Here is a 15659-nt window from a genome sequence, read left to right as displayed (position 1 = left end):
GGACAGGACAAGGGAGAATGGCTTTAACCTGACAGAGGGGAGACTGAGATGAGACATTAGGAAGAAATTCTTCCCTGTGAGGGTGCTGAGGCCCTGGCACAGGGTGCCCAGAGAAGCTGTGGCTGCCCCATCCCTGGCAGTGTTCAAGGCCAGGTTGGACACAGGGGCTTGCAGCAACCTGCTCTAGTGGAAGTTGTCCCTGCCTGTGGCAGGGGTTGGAACTGGATGAGCTTTAAGGTCCGAACACAAACCAGCCTGGGATTCTGTGACAGGGATGGACACTGTGATGCCATGAGGGGACAGCAATGGCATCAGGGCACTTATTTCTCAACCCACCACCAGGTTTTCAGTTTAAATTGGGGTTTTATTGTCATACAGTGGGGTTCCAGTGTCCCCATGCAGCACCACACACCACTGTGCCATATCCCACTGCCCGACGAGGCTGTGGCCGTGAGCCCTGGAGTCAGGGCACACACTGCTGGGCTTTTCCGCACCCCAAAAGACCTTTGGGGTCTGCTCTAAACATCCACTACAAACAGAACACAACTCCACAGTTAGGTTACAAAGAGCACAGCACGTTCCCTCCTCCAGCTCCTGCGGCCTGCGAGGTGACTTCAGCCCGCTGCTGGAGTGGTGCATTGCAGCTACCCTGCCACGGCTCAGTGCAACCACCATACATTCATTTATCAAAGTGAGATGTGTCTGCAGGAAGCAGAGCCCAAGTAAATGCATTCAGCCCAGGCCCTGCGTCAACCTGGCCAAGGCACAAATGTCTTGTGAGTTCCAATAAGCCATGCTCAGGGTTTACATTTATGGTTGCATCTTGTTCATCCATCTTACCCTGACCAACTCCCGAGCTATCAAATGCATCTTGAGCCCTGTACCCAGGCCTTGCTCCTCTAGATCCAGCAAATACAGAAGATGTTCTCTTCCACCATCCATCTTCCAGCAGCCAAGGAACCAACATCAGGCTGGATGCTTTAGCACTACAGGGCATGCAGGCTCCGATTCATGCCTCCAAGTCCATATCCAGTTTCTGGAGTGCTCTTGAGCTTTTCTAGTCCAGCAAATAGAAAGCAGAATTGAGAGTTCCACAGCGTATTCCAAAGCCTGTCAGCAGCACAGCTGTGTAACTGCACTGTCTTTGCACACACACACACAGGAGTTCACCTTCAAACACGGAAGTAGTGAAATAAAAATCATCACTGAAAACTGCTGACAAACAGGAAAAACCCACCCTGGAATCAGGACGGTAAAGAGTTCCTCCTGGAGCGACCATTTCCTACAGTGACTTCAGCACAGTACAAGCACATAGTACAAGCACATTCCAAAAAGGTGGTTTTCTCATAGAGATCATAGATGTCCTGCAGAGTCCTGGTTTTCCTTCAACAGTGATCAAGTTTTACAGCAAGTTGACTGCAGATGGTGTCAAATCAAGGCTTATTCTTTAGATTGTGCACTCTACACTGTAAAAAAGAGAGCTAGTGATGGAGGGGACTTGACTTCCCATCACGTTGGGCTTCCAAAAACTGATTTTCTTCAAGGAGCTTTAGTACTGCAGTCTATTGAGTGAGTCAATGTAATGAAAAGTGGCTCCCAATGCCCAGCTCGTTTCAACATTGTCAATTTTCCGGGCAAGCTGAAAAAACCACAGAACAACACCACCAAAGCAAGGAAGTTAAACCACAATTCTTTGGGAGAAAAGAGAAGCATGCGAGGGGAATACAGTACTGAAGGTTATCACGGCTGGTTACCACCGTTGTGAGGCCAGTGTCCCTCCACCCCCAATCACAGAGAATGTGTTGCATTAAGAAAGGAAACTGAGGAGCAAACTATTGGTGTGATGACTACTGCCTCAGCACCCTGCTGCCCACTCTCCCCAGCATCACCTCCATCCTGTGCATCACCTTGAAGACTTGGCTCTTTGGGAAGCCCAGCTCTTGCAGGAGGAAGGTGATGTACGTGAGGTCCATGCATAGAAAAGGGCTGCTTCCAGGACTGATTTCCATGGTCTTACATACTAAGGAGAAAGGAAAGGGTGTCTGAATGCACACTGTGGGCTCAGGCCTAGCATCAACCCAGCTTTGAAAAACCTCAAGTGAATCCATAAAACACCTCTTGTCAATTGAGCTGCACAGTGATGGAACCTGTCACTATAGGATTGAAATGACATGCACAAAAGCTGTGGCACACTGGAAGGAAGATCAAGGCTTTCTGTCTCTCCCCTAAGACAGGTGAGTTGCTTCTATCTCTCTGGGAAAGGATGAAAAGGGCCTTCAACTTTTCTTCTATCTACTTCAAGCCTTTAAATAGCCGAGCAACCACAGGTATGTTATGTTTCCTGTGCATAAGCACTCCATAGATGTAGACAAAACCAAAGGGAAAGAAGACAAAAGAAAAAACCAAGACAAAAGCAAAATAACCCTCACTTCCTTTCTCAGGATGAATTACACAAAAAACTGCAACAATTGTTCAGTCAATCATAAAGTTTCCCAAAAAGCTCCATGTCGGTTTGGTCAAAGCCTGAGTCTGTGGCATTAAGAAAAGGATGTTTCCATTTGTAAGTCCACATAGGCAGTTCTCTCAGCAGCTGATGAAGCCAAAAACTATGAGCTGGCTTTACCCCTTTTCTGATTAACAATCAAGCTGAGGAACAAATCTTGAGACAAGAAGTAAAATGAAACCAGGTAAGAACAGGTTACACTAACGGGATGAGAACCCCACACCAATTCTGAAAGCACGATGTCAGGTGAGCTGTTAACTGGCAAGTTTAGTAGTAATTCTTGAGCGAGTTTTGATATCTTTATCATGTCACCTGTTTGCCACCTGGGTATGAATTTACACACAATGACTGCTGTGTGTTGGATTGTGTCTCACTCACCGTATTTAGCTGCAATTTCAAAGTCACCAACAGTTAAGCTTCCTCCTTTTTCTTTATCTAAACGAACAAACAAAGGTGGTCTTTTAAGGTATTTGTATAAAGGCAATTGTAGATTCAAGCCATAAAAGTTGGGAAAGGAAACCTTGAAGGTTCATTTCCACTGAGCCACTGAAATCATTGACAAAACTCACACTTGCTTTAAAGGTAAAAGAACTTTTAAAAGAGTTTTAATACAGATTGTAAAGCCTCGTTTTATGAAGAATTTTTAGCCTCCTTTCCTACAGAAACACAGTTTACAGACTGTCACCTTGTCCAAACTAGCCTGAGATCTCATCACCTGCTTTCCACCACTGAACAGACTTTTACACACCAGCATACCACTGGGAAAGAGATGGGATACGTTTTGAATACATATGGAGTTATCTAAAAATCCTCATTCCATCTAAAGAGGTCTGCGAAGCCAAACACACAGCCCAAGATCACTTCACTGCTGTCCTGTCCAAGAGATTTGTTTATCATGATGAGGTCCTGTTTCTATTTTGGATTGTGGAGTGAATCACACAGCGATTTCTGAAATGCAGACAGTTTGTTTAAAAGCCATTACCAGAAGTTGCAGGTCGTATTTCACAGCCCCAGTCCTCTCTCTATAGAAATTAAATAGCATCCAATATCCAGCCAAGACCAATGCTGCGCAGCAGCATAACAAAAGGCTAAGTTCCATGACAGCTTAGCAAAGCATCCTGATGTGAGCTATTTCTTCCACAGCTTGTCATTTAAATGAAACTAAACCAGGAGCAAACCTACCTATGAGACCAACCTCTGCTGCAAGGTCATAGTAGTAGGAGAACGTGTAAAAATCCAAGTCCTTCACTTCCTCAGCTTTATGCACTTTTTTGTAGAGCATCTTTGCCACTTTGTTAGAACAAGCCTCATACAGAGGCTCACCTAAAAGAAGGCAAAGAAACCCAGCATATTATGGGCAGAGAGTTAAATATGCATGCAATTTGCTTAGGATCTGCCAGGAAACAGGCTCCCTTTTGCACAATAACACGTCATAAGCTCTTCACAGAGAACTGAAATCTGCATCTTCCAGTGGGAACACCTACCATCCTCAGGTTGGGACTGAGTATGTGATAGATCAGAGATGGACAATGCCATCTGAGGTGGAAGGATTCTGACAGACCTGTTCAGGGATTGCTCAACTCCACCTGTGCTACTACCACCAGCTTTACTGACCAGACAGACACCATGGTACAAGAGGGAAAAGCTGCAGAATCTCTTTAGCAGCACATCAAGAGGAGCCAGACTGAACAGTAAACAGAGAATCTACTGTCTCTGCAAGAAGCTGAGTGTATCATTTACACTGCTAATAGCATGCTGGCCTAGAGAGGAAGAGTGATAAATCACTATACCTGCCTTCTGTCCTTTAATTTTGTATACTATCTCACCATGCTGCCACTCAGATTTGAAGCCAGGAGGTAAACAGGGGCTGATCAGTTCTTCCCCTTCTCCTACTGCAGAAGTAAAACAAAGCCACGTTAGGGAAAACCATAAGGGGTTAATTTCAGACCCCTCAGCCCCACAGCCTCAGCAAGGCACCTCCAAGCCCCAGTCACGGTTCAGATGTCCCATGCCTGCCTCCCCCGAGGCTGGCAAGAACCCAGGTCTCCTGGGATCTAGCAGTGTCACCTCCTGCACTTGTCTCAAATGCACCCAGCCATGGTGACAGGAGTCCACATTCCACTCAGGAACCTTCAGCCCAGTGGGAAGGGGACAGACAACTTCTCCCCTCACAACAGGACTATGTACTCTATGCTCAGAGCCATAACTTACAGGGTTTTCCCTCAACTCCTCCTAAAATGGCGAGCCTTGCTGACATCAGCCCGAGTCCCAGGTAACTGCAAAGGAATAAAAGCCTCTGTGAACAACAAACATCCCTCCTCTGACACTCCACTGGCAACCTGGCTGGGACATGCCAGTCTCCTCTACGTAGTCCCAGCAAAATGGCTCAAGTCAGCAGCTGATGCACGCGAGGGGAACAGTGTGACAACCCACCCTCATACTACCCTCCCCCAGAAGGATAATCTGTTTGAAAAAGCACAGGCAATAGCTGTCAATGGTAATCTGGCTCTTAAAAAACTGGGAATGCTGAAAGCACACAGCCTCCAGCATACAGTGTGGCTAAAGGCCACACAGCCTCTAGCATACAGAATTGACTCTTTTTGAGCCCAAACACACCCCACAGCAAATATGGGTGGGAAAAAGCTGCTTCCTTCTGCCCAGAACACTGAGAGGAGGGGAAGCCAGTGAAGAAGAAGGAATGGCAGAGACAAAGCAGTATGAACTGACTGCAAAGTCCATTGACCGTCCCCCTGTGCCACTTGGCAGTGAAGGGGGAGAAGAGTAGGGAGTGAAGCTGAGCCTGGGAAGGAGGAAGAGGCGGAGGGAGGTGTTTTTGATTTTGTTCTTATTTCTCATTATCCTACTGTTTAGTTGGCAATAAATTAACTTCTCTAAGGAAAGTCTTGTTTTGCCCACGATGGCAACTGGTAGGTGACCTCCCATGAGCTTTTTAATGTATTTTCTTCCCCCTGTCCTGTTGATGGAAGGACAGTGACAGAGCAGCTTGGGGGGCACCTGGTGGGCAGCCAAGGTTCATTACCACAGTAATAACATGGTGGCTCAAGTTTCTCCACTTCTTCCCAATACTCATTTGTAAGGACCTCTTACAGCAGAACACCTAGGTCTCAGTGGCTTCATAGAAAGCCTCTGTGTGTACAATGTGCTCTTTCCCACAACTAACCTGTATGAGTACAGCTTGTAGGTGTTGTTAAACATCTGAAATGAAGTTGTATGGCCAGCTGGTGATGTCTGGAGAGTTGCCTGGAGGCAGAAAAAGATGTCACTGCAAGGTTTCTGCCAGCAGCAGCAGCAATCAACAACAAAATCTCCCAAACCAACATGAAACAACCCAGTTCAAAGAGAAATGATGAACCTGCAAGTATATCGATTTGACCACCGATACACAAGACAACCGCAAAACCTGGAGCTAGAACAGTGTCTTCACATGACAGGGTCTACACTGGTTACACTTCTATCTGCATCCACACTGAACTGGTGTATAAAAGAATTACTTGAATTAAAAGGGAATCCTTATTCCAGCTCCTAACTACTTTTATCAAGAGGCTACAGCAACTGCCTCTTCACATGATCCCTGCTAGGGAAAAGTGTGCAAACTAATATGAAAGCCAGGCACGCATTAACTTCCTACTCAAATGAATTCAGCTGTGAACTTCCACGAGCCAGAGGAAAAGCACCTCACTGTGCTTGCCAAGGAACAGAGTGAGGACCAGCCTGTGGCCTGGAGAAATGAAAGGGCAATTATCTACAGCACTTTGCAGACTCTTCCCCAAGTGCACCAGCACGCTGGCATATTTGTGGGGAGCAAAGCTCAGGCTATGATGCTATTCATGCTGCCCAGATCTTAACACCATCTCTACGTCCAGAACTTCCACATCCTGGACACTTCACATCCCCTTCTATAAAAGCAGTATCTTGATTAGCCGAGACTGGGACACTAGATACAGCAACCCAATACTCTGCTTTTGTGCAGCTTTACTATAAACAGTATCTCTGCTCAGGCCAGAGCCTTACAACGTCACATCCACAGGACATCCAACTTACAGAGCACCTATACAAATGCCAGAACAGGAAACCAAAATGATAACCATCAGCATGTATTTTTTAATGCATAATAACAATTGTTCTTAGAAAGCATTCATTTGCAACTGAGTGAACTCAGGAAAATCAGAAACAAGGACTGAGAAGGCATCTTACTGTGTTCCTAAAACCCAATACAGGCCAAATTTTGGACTGAATTCACTAACAGCATTTGAGTTCTTCATCATTATCAGCACAAACTGAAGGTGCTCAGGTGAACACTGTGTTTTCCCCCAAGAGAAAGCAGCCCTGGCAACTTCATGACATGCATCACCAACCCACAGCGCTGGAGTAAGAGGACTGACAGGGAGCTGTGAATGCCTCTGTGACTGACTGTAACAAGGTAGATGTGGCCAGGTGACACAGGGTTTTCTGTCAGAAGCGTGGCTTCATGTCACGCTGACAAACTCGTGGTCTGTTTCCAAGGGAAACCAATCTGAGCAGTTACTGCACCAGCATTCCCCAGCAATGTGCATGTTCACATTACCTCGGTGCGTGGAAGGAAGGTGATCTGTGTTGATCCACCACCCAAATCCAGCATCCCTACACTTCTCTTCTGCGGATCATCTAGGCTACCTGAAACGTGTGACAGAACAAAGAAAGCCATGGGGGGTGCTGTGAGAAACTGGCTAGGGGAGCAAACCCAGAAGTACAATGGTAAAGAAACAGGACAATCAACAACATCCCTCAGCTTCCAGCCAGGACTAAATTATACTATCATCTACTGGGTGCTTATTTTGGCTTTATCAAGTGTCCTGAGAATCTCAAGTGACAGAGTTTCTCTCATTTCTCTGGGGCTGTTCATGCTCTAATTACAGCAGCTTTGGTTACTGGGTTTCTAAACATTCTTTCAGTGGATGCAAGGACCCTTTTGCTAACTCTACTCCGGCAACCTCTTCGCAGCACAGAGGAATGTGGTTTCCTTGGCCACCTCTCCCTTATCCCTTAGTGATATTCTGCAGATTCCTACAGCCAAGGGGATGACAGACTGAAAAGAAGTGGCCTCAGACTCAGCAGTCTTGGAATTCTTCCTGCTGCCAGTCCAGACCTCTCTTCTCATTTAAATCCCATCCTTCTCAGATCCTTCACATACACCTTTCCTGACAAGACTAGCTTGTGCCAAGTACCTCGGTATGCATCATGACAGCTGCTGATTGAAGATCTCTGACCTTTCTGATATATCCTGTGAGCACAAAAAGCTTTAGAGCACTTGTTGCATTGCTACACACACCATGTGTGCTGAACAGAGCGCTTGGGGGTCAGACTGCTTTACTTGGAGAGGGCTTCAGCTTAAGCTGCTTTCTTTTCCCCTTTAGCTACCCTTTTCTGACTCAGCAGTACAAGTATTTGTGGTATCTCTAAGTTATAAATCTCTAAAGATGTAGCATAGCCCTTTCTTTCGTTCTGTGCAGCTGCCAAGAACAACCAGAATACCCACATTAAAAATTTAGCCAAAGCTGGTGGCAGACTCTAGAAAGGAATAAAATGCTCTGGTACCCTACAGGGAATTGAAAGAAAGGCAACATTAAACACCTAGAGAAAGGGATGAAACCCCTCACTGTGTCAAGTAAATGGTCCAAATCCTAATGACGTACATAGGCCAACTGCTGCCTTGTTCCCAGATACTTCTTTCTCCCACTCCACCCCAATAATGGAGCAAATCCCATGCAGGGGCAGAAACCAGTATGAATTCCACATCACCAGTCACATCCTTATGCACATGCTCATGTACACATACCTGTTAAAAAATTTATTGTGATCCAGGCTGAAATACCTAACAAAGAAAAGATTTAAAAGACACCCTGTTAGATCATAGCACTCCATTTTATCTAACAATAGTACCAAAGGTGGTGAGCCCTCTTACAAGGGCTTTCTGGTTTAGGAGCTGTTTAGATGGATTTTAAGTTTAACTGCACCATCTAAACAAAACAATCAGCAAACAAGAGCTTGTGGTCCGACAACAGAGAGAGACACCAGAGACCATCTGCCCCAAGCTCCCTTGCCCCCGTTCACAAAAAGAGGACTTCTAATACAGTCTCCAAAGGACGTCTGGCTGAGAGCTAAGCAAGAAGGGTGAAGAGGACTGGCTGTGCTGAGCTCCCCTGACCCAAGCTGCCCCAAAGCCAGTGCTTCCACAACTGCTAGTGTCTGTCACAACACAAGATTAGATGTCATGAACACAGAGAGTGACTTAAACCAGAGCTTGTGTGATGTTTGGAAGAGAAGGCCCATATATGAAACACCTGGAGAACTCTATTTCACAGGTCAAAAACTTAGACAGGAAGTCACAAAGGCTTCAAGTGTCCTTAGCTAAAAGACATGGAAATGACTGACACGCTGTTCATTTTCTAGGAAGACATCCACTGGTAGGATTCTGTTCGATGTCAGGCTCTCAGCTTGCTTTTTGAATACTAAGAATTTTCATCTTTTCAGTGTTTTGGGTTTTCCTGCTCTGTTTCTGTCCTCTTCTTGGCTTATAAACCTTTTCTCCATAAATTAGATTAATTAGTGGGCCTCATGTTAACCAATTTAAATATTTATCCATGGGGTTAAAACTCGAGGCATGCAAGAGAACACGGTCCAGTTCAACCCCTGGCTGAACCGAGGCTGTCACTGCTGTTAATGATTTTAAAACAAAACAAGAAGAATTACAATGGCCTTTTTCCATCAAGCAGTAAAAAAGAAGCTCGTAAAGAGCTCCAAACAGCTCCAGCTATTTTAAAGTCTGTTTTCTAAGCAGACTTAAAATGCACTTCAACACTTAGTTACTTAGAATTTAGAAGTTTCTTCAAATTATTAGAAATCAAGGCTGATTCTGGGTTCTGTCCTCATCATTTTTTGATGAGCATCAAGTTACTTCAGAACATATTTCCTTCTATATAACTTTTCTTCAGATTGAATTCACAATCACACTCATTAGATTAGTTATCATTAAATAATACTTCCAGAAAGCATTCCAAGTATTTCCAGAAATATCTGATGAGGATTGTCAAGAGCAGGGTGTGCAAAACCAATTGCTGTCTCAACAAGCAGATACTCAGAAACCTTTCCAGAAGTGCTCACTGCACAGTGGCTTCCTGGTGATCCCACAGGAACTGCTTGGCACTCAAGAGCTTTGAAAATCAGGACAGAGTTCAGGACTTCGAACTGGAAAACACAGCAGCATCAAAACTGTGTCAAATCTGCTGCTTGTGGGCTCCCACCACAGTGAGCTGGGACTGGTCACAGTGAGGCTGCAATCCCCACGGTTGCAGAAGGGGTTATCCTACCTTCATCGGTTCCATTCATTATCGACACACAGTTGTCCCTCACGAAGAAAGGGGAAGCCTGAAAGATCTCCTTCACCTGCAGTTCAAACAAAAGCTAACTCAGCGAAACCCTTTTTCAACTGGAAAGCAAGTGTTCTATGTAACTACAGTTATACACAGATGCTCCTCTTCTTGGGTTAGATCCTGACTGCTGCTCACCACTTTGGACTTCAAGAGCCCAACAAGCATCAGCCCATGGTCTGCTATTTGCCAGAGCCAGCCCTGAAGACTGCTCAGAAATGCCATTAACAAGGGATGAACATGGGCAGGGAAGGGAACCCAGCTGACTTTGCTGCAACTGGCTACCCACAAGGTATTATATATGCATGGGAGCCAGAGGAGATGGACACCCTGGCTTTCAGAAATGCTCCAGGAAACGGCATTTTTAACAGGAGCATGTTGGCTGTTAGAGGTTGTTCACACTACATCCTACATGAAGTAGCAAAGCCCCAGGGTTCCAGAGTCCTCTAAAGTAACAACTACAGCAGTTCCAGCTGACATCCAGCGTGGAAAGAACAAACTAGTTTGCAGGCAGCAGAGAACAATACAAACACTGGTTTTCCACCACACCACATTTCTTCCTTCCAATTATTGCTTAGAAAAAGAGTACATTTAATGCATACTTAAACTTTTCCTGCAGCCATAAAGACTAGAATGTAACATTTTGTTTATTTTTATAACATTTTAAAATATTAAACATATTTTACATGCCTATAAATACAATTTAAATTATATCCAATCAATATAAAGGAGCAGCCTTGCAGCAGCAGGCTGATAACAGGACCAAATAGAGTTCTTCTCAAAATAGCAGCATCCTGGTCAAAACCACCAACAAATACACCCAGTAAGAACAAGCCTGTGGTGACTGTTAGAGGAGTATCTCATTACACTTGTTATATGTCATCTCCAGGCTTTCTCAGAGCTGTCATCATTCCTCTGTGCTTGTACTCACACAGTTTCTCCCCCCAACCCCACTTGCACTCAGGGTTAAATGTCAGAAATGTCTCATGTACATGAAGACAAAGGAGTATGCACCTTACAAAGAAAGGACTAAAGTTTGCTACAGAATTTCTGGAAAGCAAACTGAAAGAAGCAGTACCTTATCCAGCAACTTCTGAGCTTTCTCTCCTGGCAGCAACCGTAGGCCAGCTGTGGCTTTCAGGACCAGAGGAGTAAACTTCCACAGCTCCATTGGAACTTCCTCCTTTGCCACCTCCAGGAGCTCTTTTATTCCCTGGCCACTCTGTGAGCAGAGAAAGAACGAAACAAAAGGCATCTCAGAAACTCTTTACCTTTCTTGGAAAGGCAAAAGAGTGATCAGAGGTATTATTCACTTTAAATGTGGAACAGAAAAAGCGAGTGTCGTGAGAAGGTGGAGAACTCGGTATTTCCTACAGCATGACACCTGGTGGATATAGCGGGCATCATCCAGCAACAGGTCACATCCAAAAGGTTTTCCAAAGAGTGACAGAGAACTCGCTGCCATTTCATGTTTTGCAGGGCACATAAAACTCAGGAGATCTGGGGCCACGTGCTTTTACAGTAACAGAAACAAGATTACCTTTTCAACATCGTCAGCATAGGCAGATAGACCTGGCTTCAGGGCTTTAAACGTCTCATGGGTCAATTTGGGAGTCTCTGCTCAAAAACAGCATTCCAAAATAAGTAATGGCACAAAGAATCTTGCAGACACAAAAGTAAAACCATCTTACAAGTTACATCATGATGGAAGTCGACTAAAGCCTCTGTCTAATGAACTACCCACAGCCACCCAACCTTTAAACACTTTACACTAGCCCATTCTGCAAACCTAAGGTGCTCCCCACAGGCCAATCACACCTCACTGCTCATCCTTAAAAGCATCCTCAGATCACCTACTAAGGTGATACTAAAGCATCCACATGGGTTCTCTCATCTTAAAGAGTTTCACAGAGGAGTGGACAACACCTCAACAAATGAAGCTTGTGACTGCAGATTTTCTGTCCCTTCCCCACCGCCCCACTTCTCAGCAATACCTTCACCCAAATGCAATGCACGGCAATTTGAATCAAACACTGAAGTTCTGCAATTTAAATCCAACACTAAACCCAAGGATGCAGAAAACCAGCCAATGCGGAGAGAAGCAACTCCCTGCCAGGAACTGGACACAGCCAACAAGCTCACAGTGAAAATGTGGAGGCAGTTTGAATTTATAACCCCCTCTTCCACCATGCAGTGTGATGAAAAGCTGCTCCTTTTCAGTTAGAAGAAGGTAGAGCTGCTATTTCATCACATTCTGACATTACAGCATTTCCTCCTTGTTGAATGTTTTCATAACTGCATCCAAACCTACATGCTTCAATAACAGCATACTTCCTGGCGGCTCTCGAGACAGAACTGTTTGTTCAAGTAATCCCTAGAAAAGAATCATCAGTAATCTGCCCCACAGGTTATAGTTCATGTACGATTCAAAGAGCAAAACTGTACCTTTTGGCTGCTGTGTGAATTTAAATATATGGATGCGAGTTCCTGTGCTTCCTGCATCAAACATAATCCCATAGAAGACCGAGAGCTCTGTGGTCAGTGCTTGATGGTTCAGTTTTTCTCCCCTGCTCTCAGCAACTCCTTCTGTTGCTCCAACAACTTGTTTGGAATCCAAGTGCCATTTTATGTATGCAACATAAATAGCTATGCATGCCAAGATCCCAAAAGCAAAGAACCGCTTGGACATCTTCATGGCTTCCATTTATCGGATGTTTTGTTTCTTCCCTTTATCAAATGTTTTATTTCTTGTCCTTCACACAAAACAGGTGCTTCCCACATCACTCCTATATCCAACAGAGAAGGAAACAGGTGTTTTATTTTCTAAACCTGCTACAAGGAACTAAGAGTATGAACGTTATTTGATAAGGGATTTACAGGAGTAAACTTCAACTTGCGCATCAGTGAAATACTTAACTACTGGTTTAGATCAGTGATAAGAAAACGGGTACGTCAGTCAAAGCAAGTAGGAAGTGACTGCAACAAACAGCCTGGTAACAAAAACCTCACAGGGTGGGCCAGACCACTGCTGGCAAAGAGAAGACTTTATGCCTGCAGCTCCTTCAGCAGCTGGAGTAAAATCGAGATACCAGCTACTGTCTTCAGTGCTCAAATCTGTCTCAGCTCACCCAGTGGAACCTGCAGTTGAAGTTGAAATGCCCACATTTATTCCAGCAGGACAATGGAGGATCTGTGAATCACTTGTAAAATTGGACCTAGCAGCAAACCCCCTCTCCCATGTTGCTTGTCCCAACCATCACACACACCCATGCCTGCTGGATACCTACGACACTGCTCACTGCTTTCCCAATGGTTCAGAAGGAAAATATCCATCCTCCTTCAGCATGTCATTGAGATCTACAGCTAATTTAAAGACATGAAGCTGCATAAATCTTTTATTTCCCCATTGCTACTGAGGCCTAAGATGAAGAGAGTAAGGAGAATTCAGAGTAGCGAAATACAGTGACTGAGATGGGAAGATGACGTCTTGAGGTCCCTCATCCAACCAGTCAAAGAACGGACTCAGGACTGTATCCAACTTCATCCTGAAAACCTCCAAGCATGGAGATCCCACAACCTCTCTGGCCAACCCGAATCACTTGCAGTTACGTTTATTACTTCCTGGACAGTGAAGATGGTCCCAGGAGGCTGGACAAGTACAACTTAAGAACAGTGTTGAAAAGAAAAGATGGAAGAGCCAGGGAATTATACAGTACACATACCCTAAATCCAATACCTGGAAGGAAAGCACAGCAAAGCACAAGGCAAGAACAAGCACTCACACTACACAGAACCACAGAATCCCAGGCTGGTTTGGGTTGGAAGGGACATTAAAGCTCATCCAGTTCCAAACGCCAGCCATGGGCAGGGACATCTTCCACTAGAGCAGGTTGCCCAAGGCTCTGTCCATCAAACATCATTCACATAATTAAACAGCAGCCAGTGGTGATTTATGGGGCGCAAATCACATTATTCCTTTCCTTCTTTGAGAGTGTGATGAAGAAGAGAAAGCAAACCAATTGATGAGGTTGATTTCAGGCTTTGGCGCGTATGTAAATCTGTTCACCGTATGAATTCAGAAGATGCAGAAGGCATGAGAGGGAGGAATTTAAATTCAAGGTGATTTCAGCGTAGTGCCAACAAGGGGCACGACAAAATGGGATGAAAATGGAGGAAAGCAAAACGACAGGCACAAATACACATGAAAAAACAGGGCAGTGCAGCGGCGCAGGAACACGAATGGGGGGTGGTAGGGTGGCATGGCAAGGAAATGGGGGGCAATCCCTGCGCATCTATGGGGTGACTGTGCCAAAGGCCTCAACTGCGGGTACGAGCGCTCAACGCCACGGGAGGAAAGCGGCAGGATGCGGACGATCCTCTGAGGAGACAGAAGCCTCCAAGGAGGGAAAGGGGAGGCCGGCAGCGCGATGGGCGCGGAGGAGCAGCGTCCCGCCAGCATAACCCCGGTGTCGCTGAAGAGAACCGGGGCTAACTCTGCGCGATCTGCTGCACGGGAGAAGCTTCCCGGCGAGGGCGGGCGTCCGCGGGGACCGCCACAGGGCAGCGGCCCGCCGCGGCACAGGCCCCGGAGCGGCCCGGCCCGGCCCGGCCCCCAACCCCCCCACCGCCTCCCCGCCACCGCGCCGGGCCCGCAGCCGCCTTCCCCCGGTACCCAGCACAGCTCCCGCCCGACCCCACCACCCGCACTCACACCGCCGCCGGCCCCGCCATGGCGACGCCGCTGCCCCGCCCCGGGGCGGCCGCCGCTCCCTCTGCGCAGGCGCGGTGCGGGCCGGGGCTGCACTGGACGGGGCACGGGGCTCGGTCCCGGGGCTGGTGGGGCTGGGAGGGGAGGCTGCGGCTGTGCTCGGGATCGGGTTTGACCTGGGAGAGGGGAGATTGGGATGGGACATGAGGGAGAAGCTCTTCCCTGTGAGGGTGCTGAGGCCCTGGCACAGGGTGCCCAGAGAAGCTGTGGCTGCCCCATCCCTGGCAGTGTTCAAGGCCAGGTTGGACGGAGCTTGGAGCAAGCTGGTCCAGTGGAAGGTGTCCCTGCCTGTGGCAGGGGTTGGAGCTGGATGAGCTTTAAGGTCCCTTCCAACCCAAACCAGTCTGGGGTTCTGTGACTGTGATCAATATTGTTTTCCCTGGGAATATAATGCTTTCCAACCCTAAATGACAGATGCGTCTCTGACCAGTTGCTAAAAGATGCAGTTGAAAAGCCAGCAAAACAAGAGAGGCTTTCTCTTCTCTCCTTTTTCATTCCCAAAGACTGTGGGAAGCGAGGCCCTCATGGAAAAGCAGGGCGTTATTTTATCTGGCACATCGTTTCCCCAGGGACGGGGCAAAGCAGTAAAGTATTTCTTTCTCATAGGTGAAATACCTTGCGTGTATGTTCCTGAACAGCGCTGCCGTGCGGATGAGATATTCCAGAGTGTAATGTGGGTTGGGTTCCTTTTTTTCTCCTGTGAAAAGCACCATTTATGTGCACAGGGAACAGTTCTCAGTCTGTTCTTCAACACCCTTGCCTCATCTGGGGCCCTGGAGAGGAGTGTGGATGGTTCTAAAGGTTTTACATTTGTTCCTTTCTCACGTACAGTCACGTCCCTCTCGTGTTGGGGCCCCAGAGCTGGATGCAGAACTCAAATATGCTTGGAAATACAGAGGAAAGGTGACAGCAACGAAACAAGCACCGCAAATTCCCATCCAAGATGTGGCCATCACTGAAC

General features: G+C 46.5%; 1 protein-coding gene across 1 annotated transcript; it reads right to left on the bottom strand.

Moving 5' to 3' along the window:
• Window positions 1-343: 343 nt before the first annotated feature.
• On the bottom strand, window positions 344-14753 carry ENTPD6 (ectonucleoside triphosphate diphosphohydrolase 6). Its single transcript, XM_062606050.1, has 14 exons — window positions 14642-14753; window positions 12376-12716; window positions 11471-11547; window positions 11009-11152; window positions 9871-9946; window positions 8340-8375; window positions 7089-7177; window positions 5685-5764; window positions 4715-4779; window positions 4294-4395; window positions 3686-3826; window positions 2882-2938; window positions 1908-2020; window positions 344-1639 (listed from the first exon to the last, which is right to left on the bottom strand). Exons 2-14 carry the CDS (start codon window positions 12632-12634, stop codon window positions 1550-1552), a joined length of 1329 nt encoding a protein of 442 aa, XP_062462034.1. The 5' UTR covers window positions 12635-12716; window positions 14642-14753; the 3' UTR covers window positions 344-1549.
• Window positions 14754-15659: the final 906 nt, after the last annotated feature.

Source organism: Pezoporus occidentalis, unplaced genomic scaffold, assembly GCF_034315485.1.
Source record: "Pezoporus occidentalis ecotype Australia unplaced genomic scaffold, CSIRO_AGI_Poc_V1 ctg93, whole genome shotgun sequence".
In the NCBI taxonomy this organism is placed as follows: domain Eukaryota; kingdom Metazoa; phylum Chordata; class Aves; order Psittaciformes; family Psittacidae; genus Pezoporus; species Pezoporus occidentalis.
This window is presented reverse-complemented; position numbering and strand designations above follow the sequence as displayed.

Excerpts from the sequence above, each read along its gene's own strand:
- ENTPD6 (XM_062606050.1), bottom strand. The coding sequence starts at position 12,634 with ATGGAAGCCATGAAGATGTCCAAGCGGTTCTTTGCTTTTGGGATCTTG. Across the intron at positions 11,153-11,470 it reads ATGCTGACGATGTTGAAAAG|AGTGGCCAGGGAATAAAAGA; the intron begins GTAATCTTGTTT and ends CTCTGCTCACAG. Across the intron at positions 2,939-3,685 it reads AGCAGAGGTTGGTCTCATAG|ATAAAGAAAAAGGAGGAAGC; the intron begins GTAGGTTTGCTC and ends TTGTTCGTTTAG.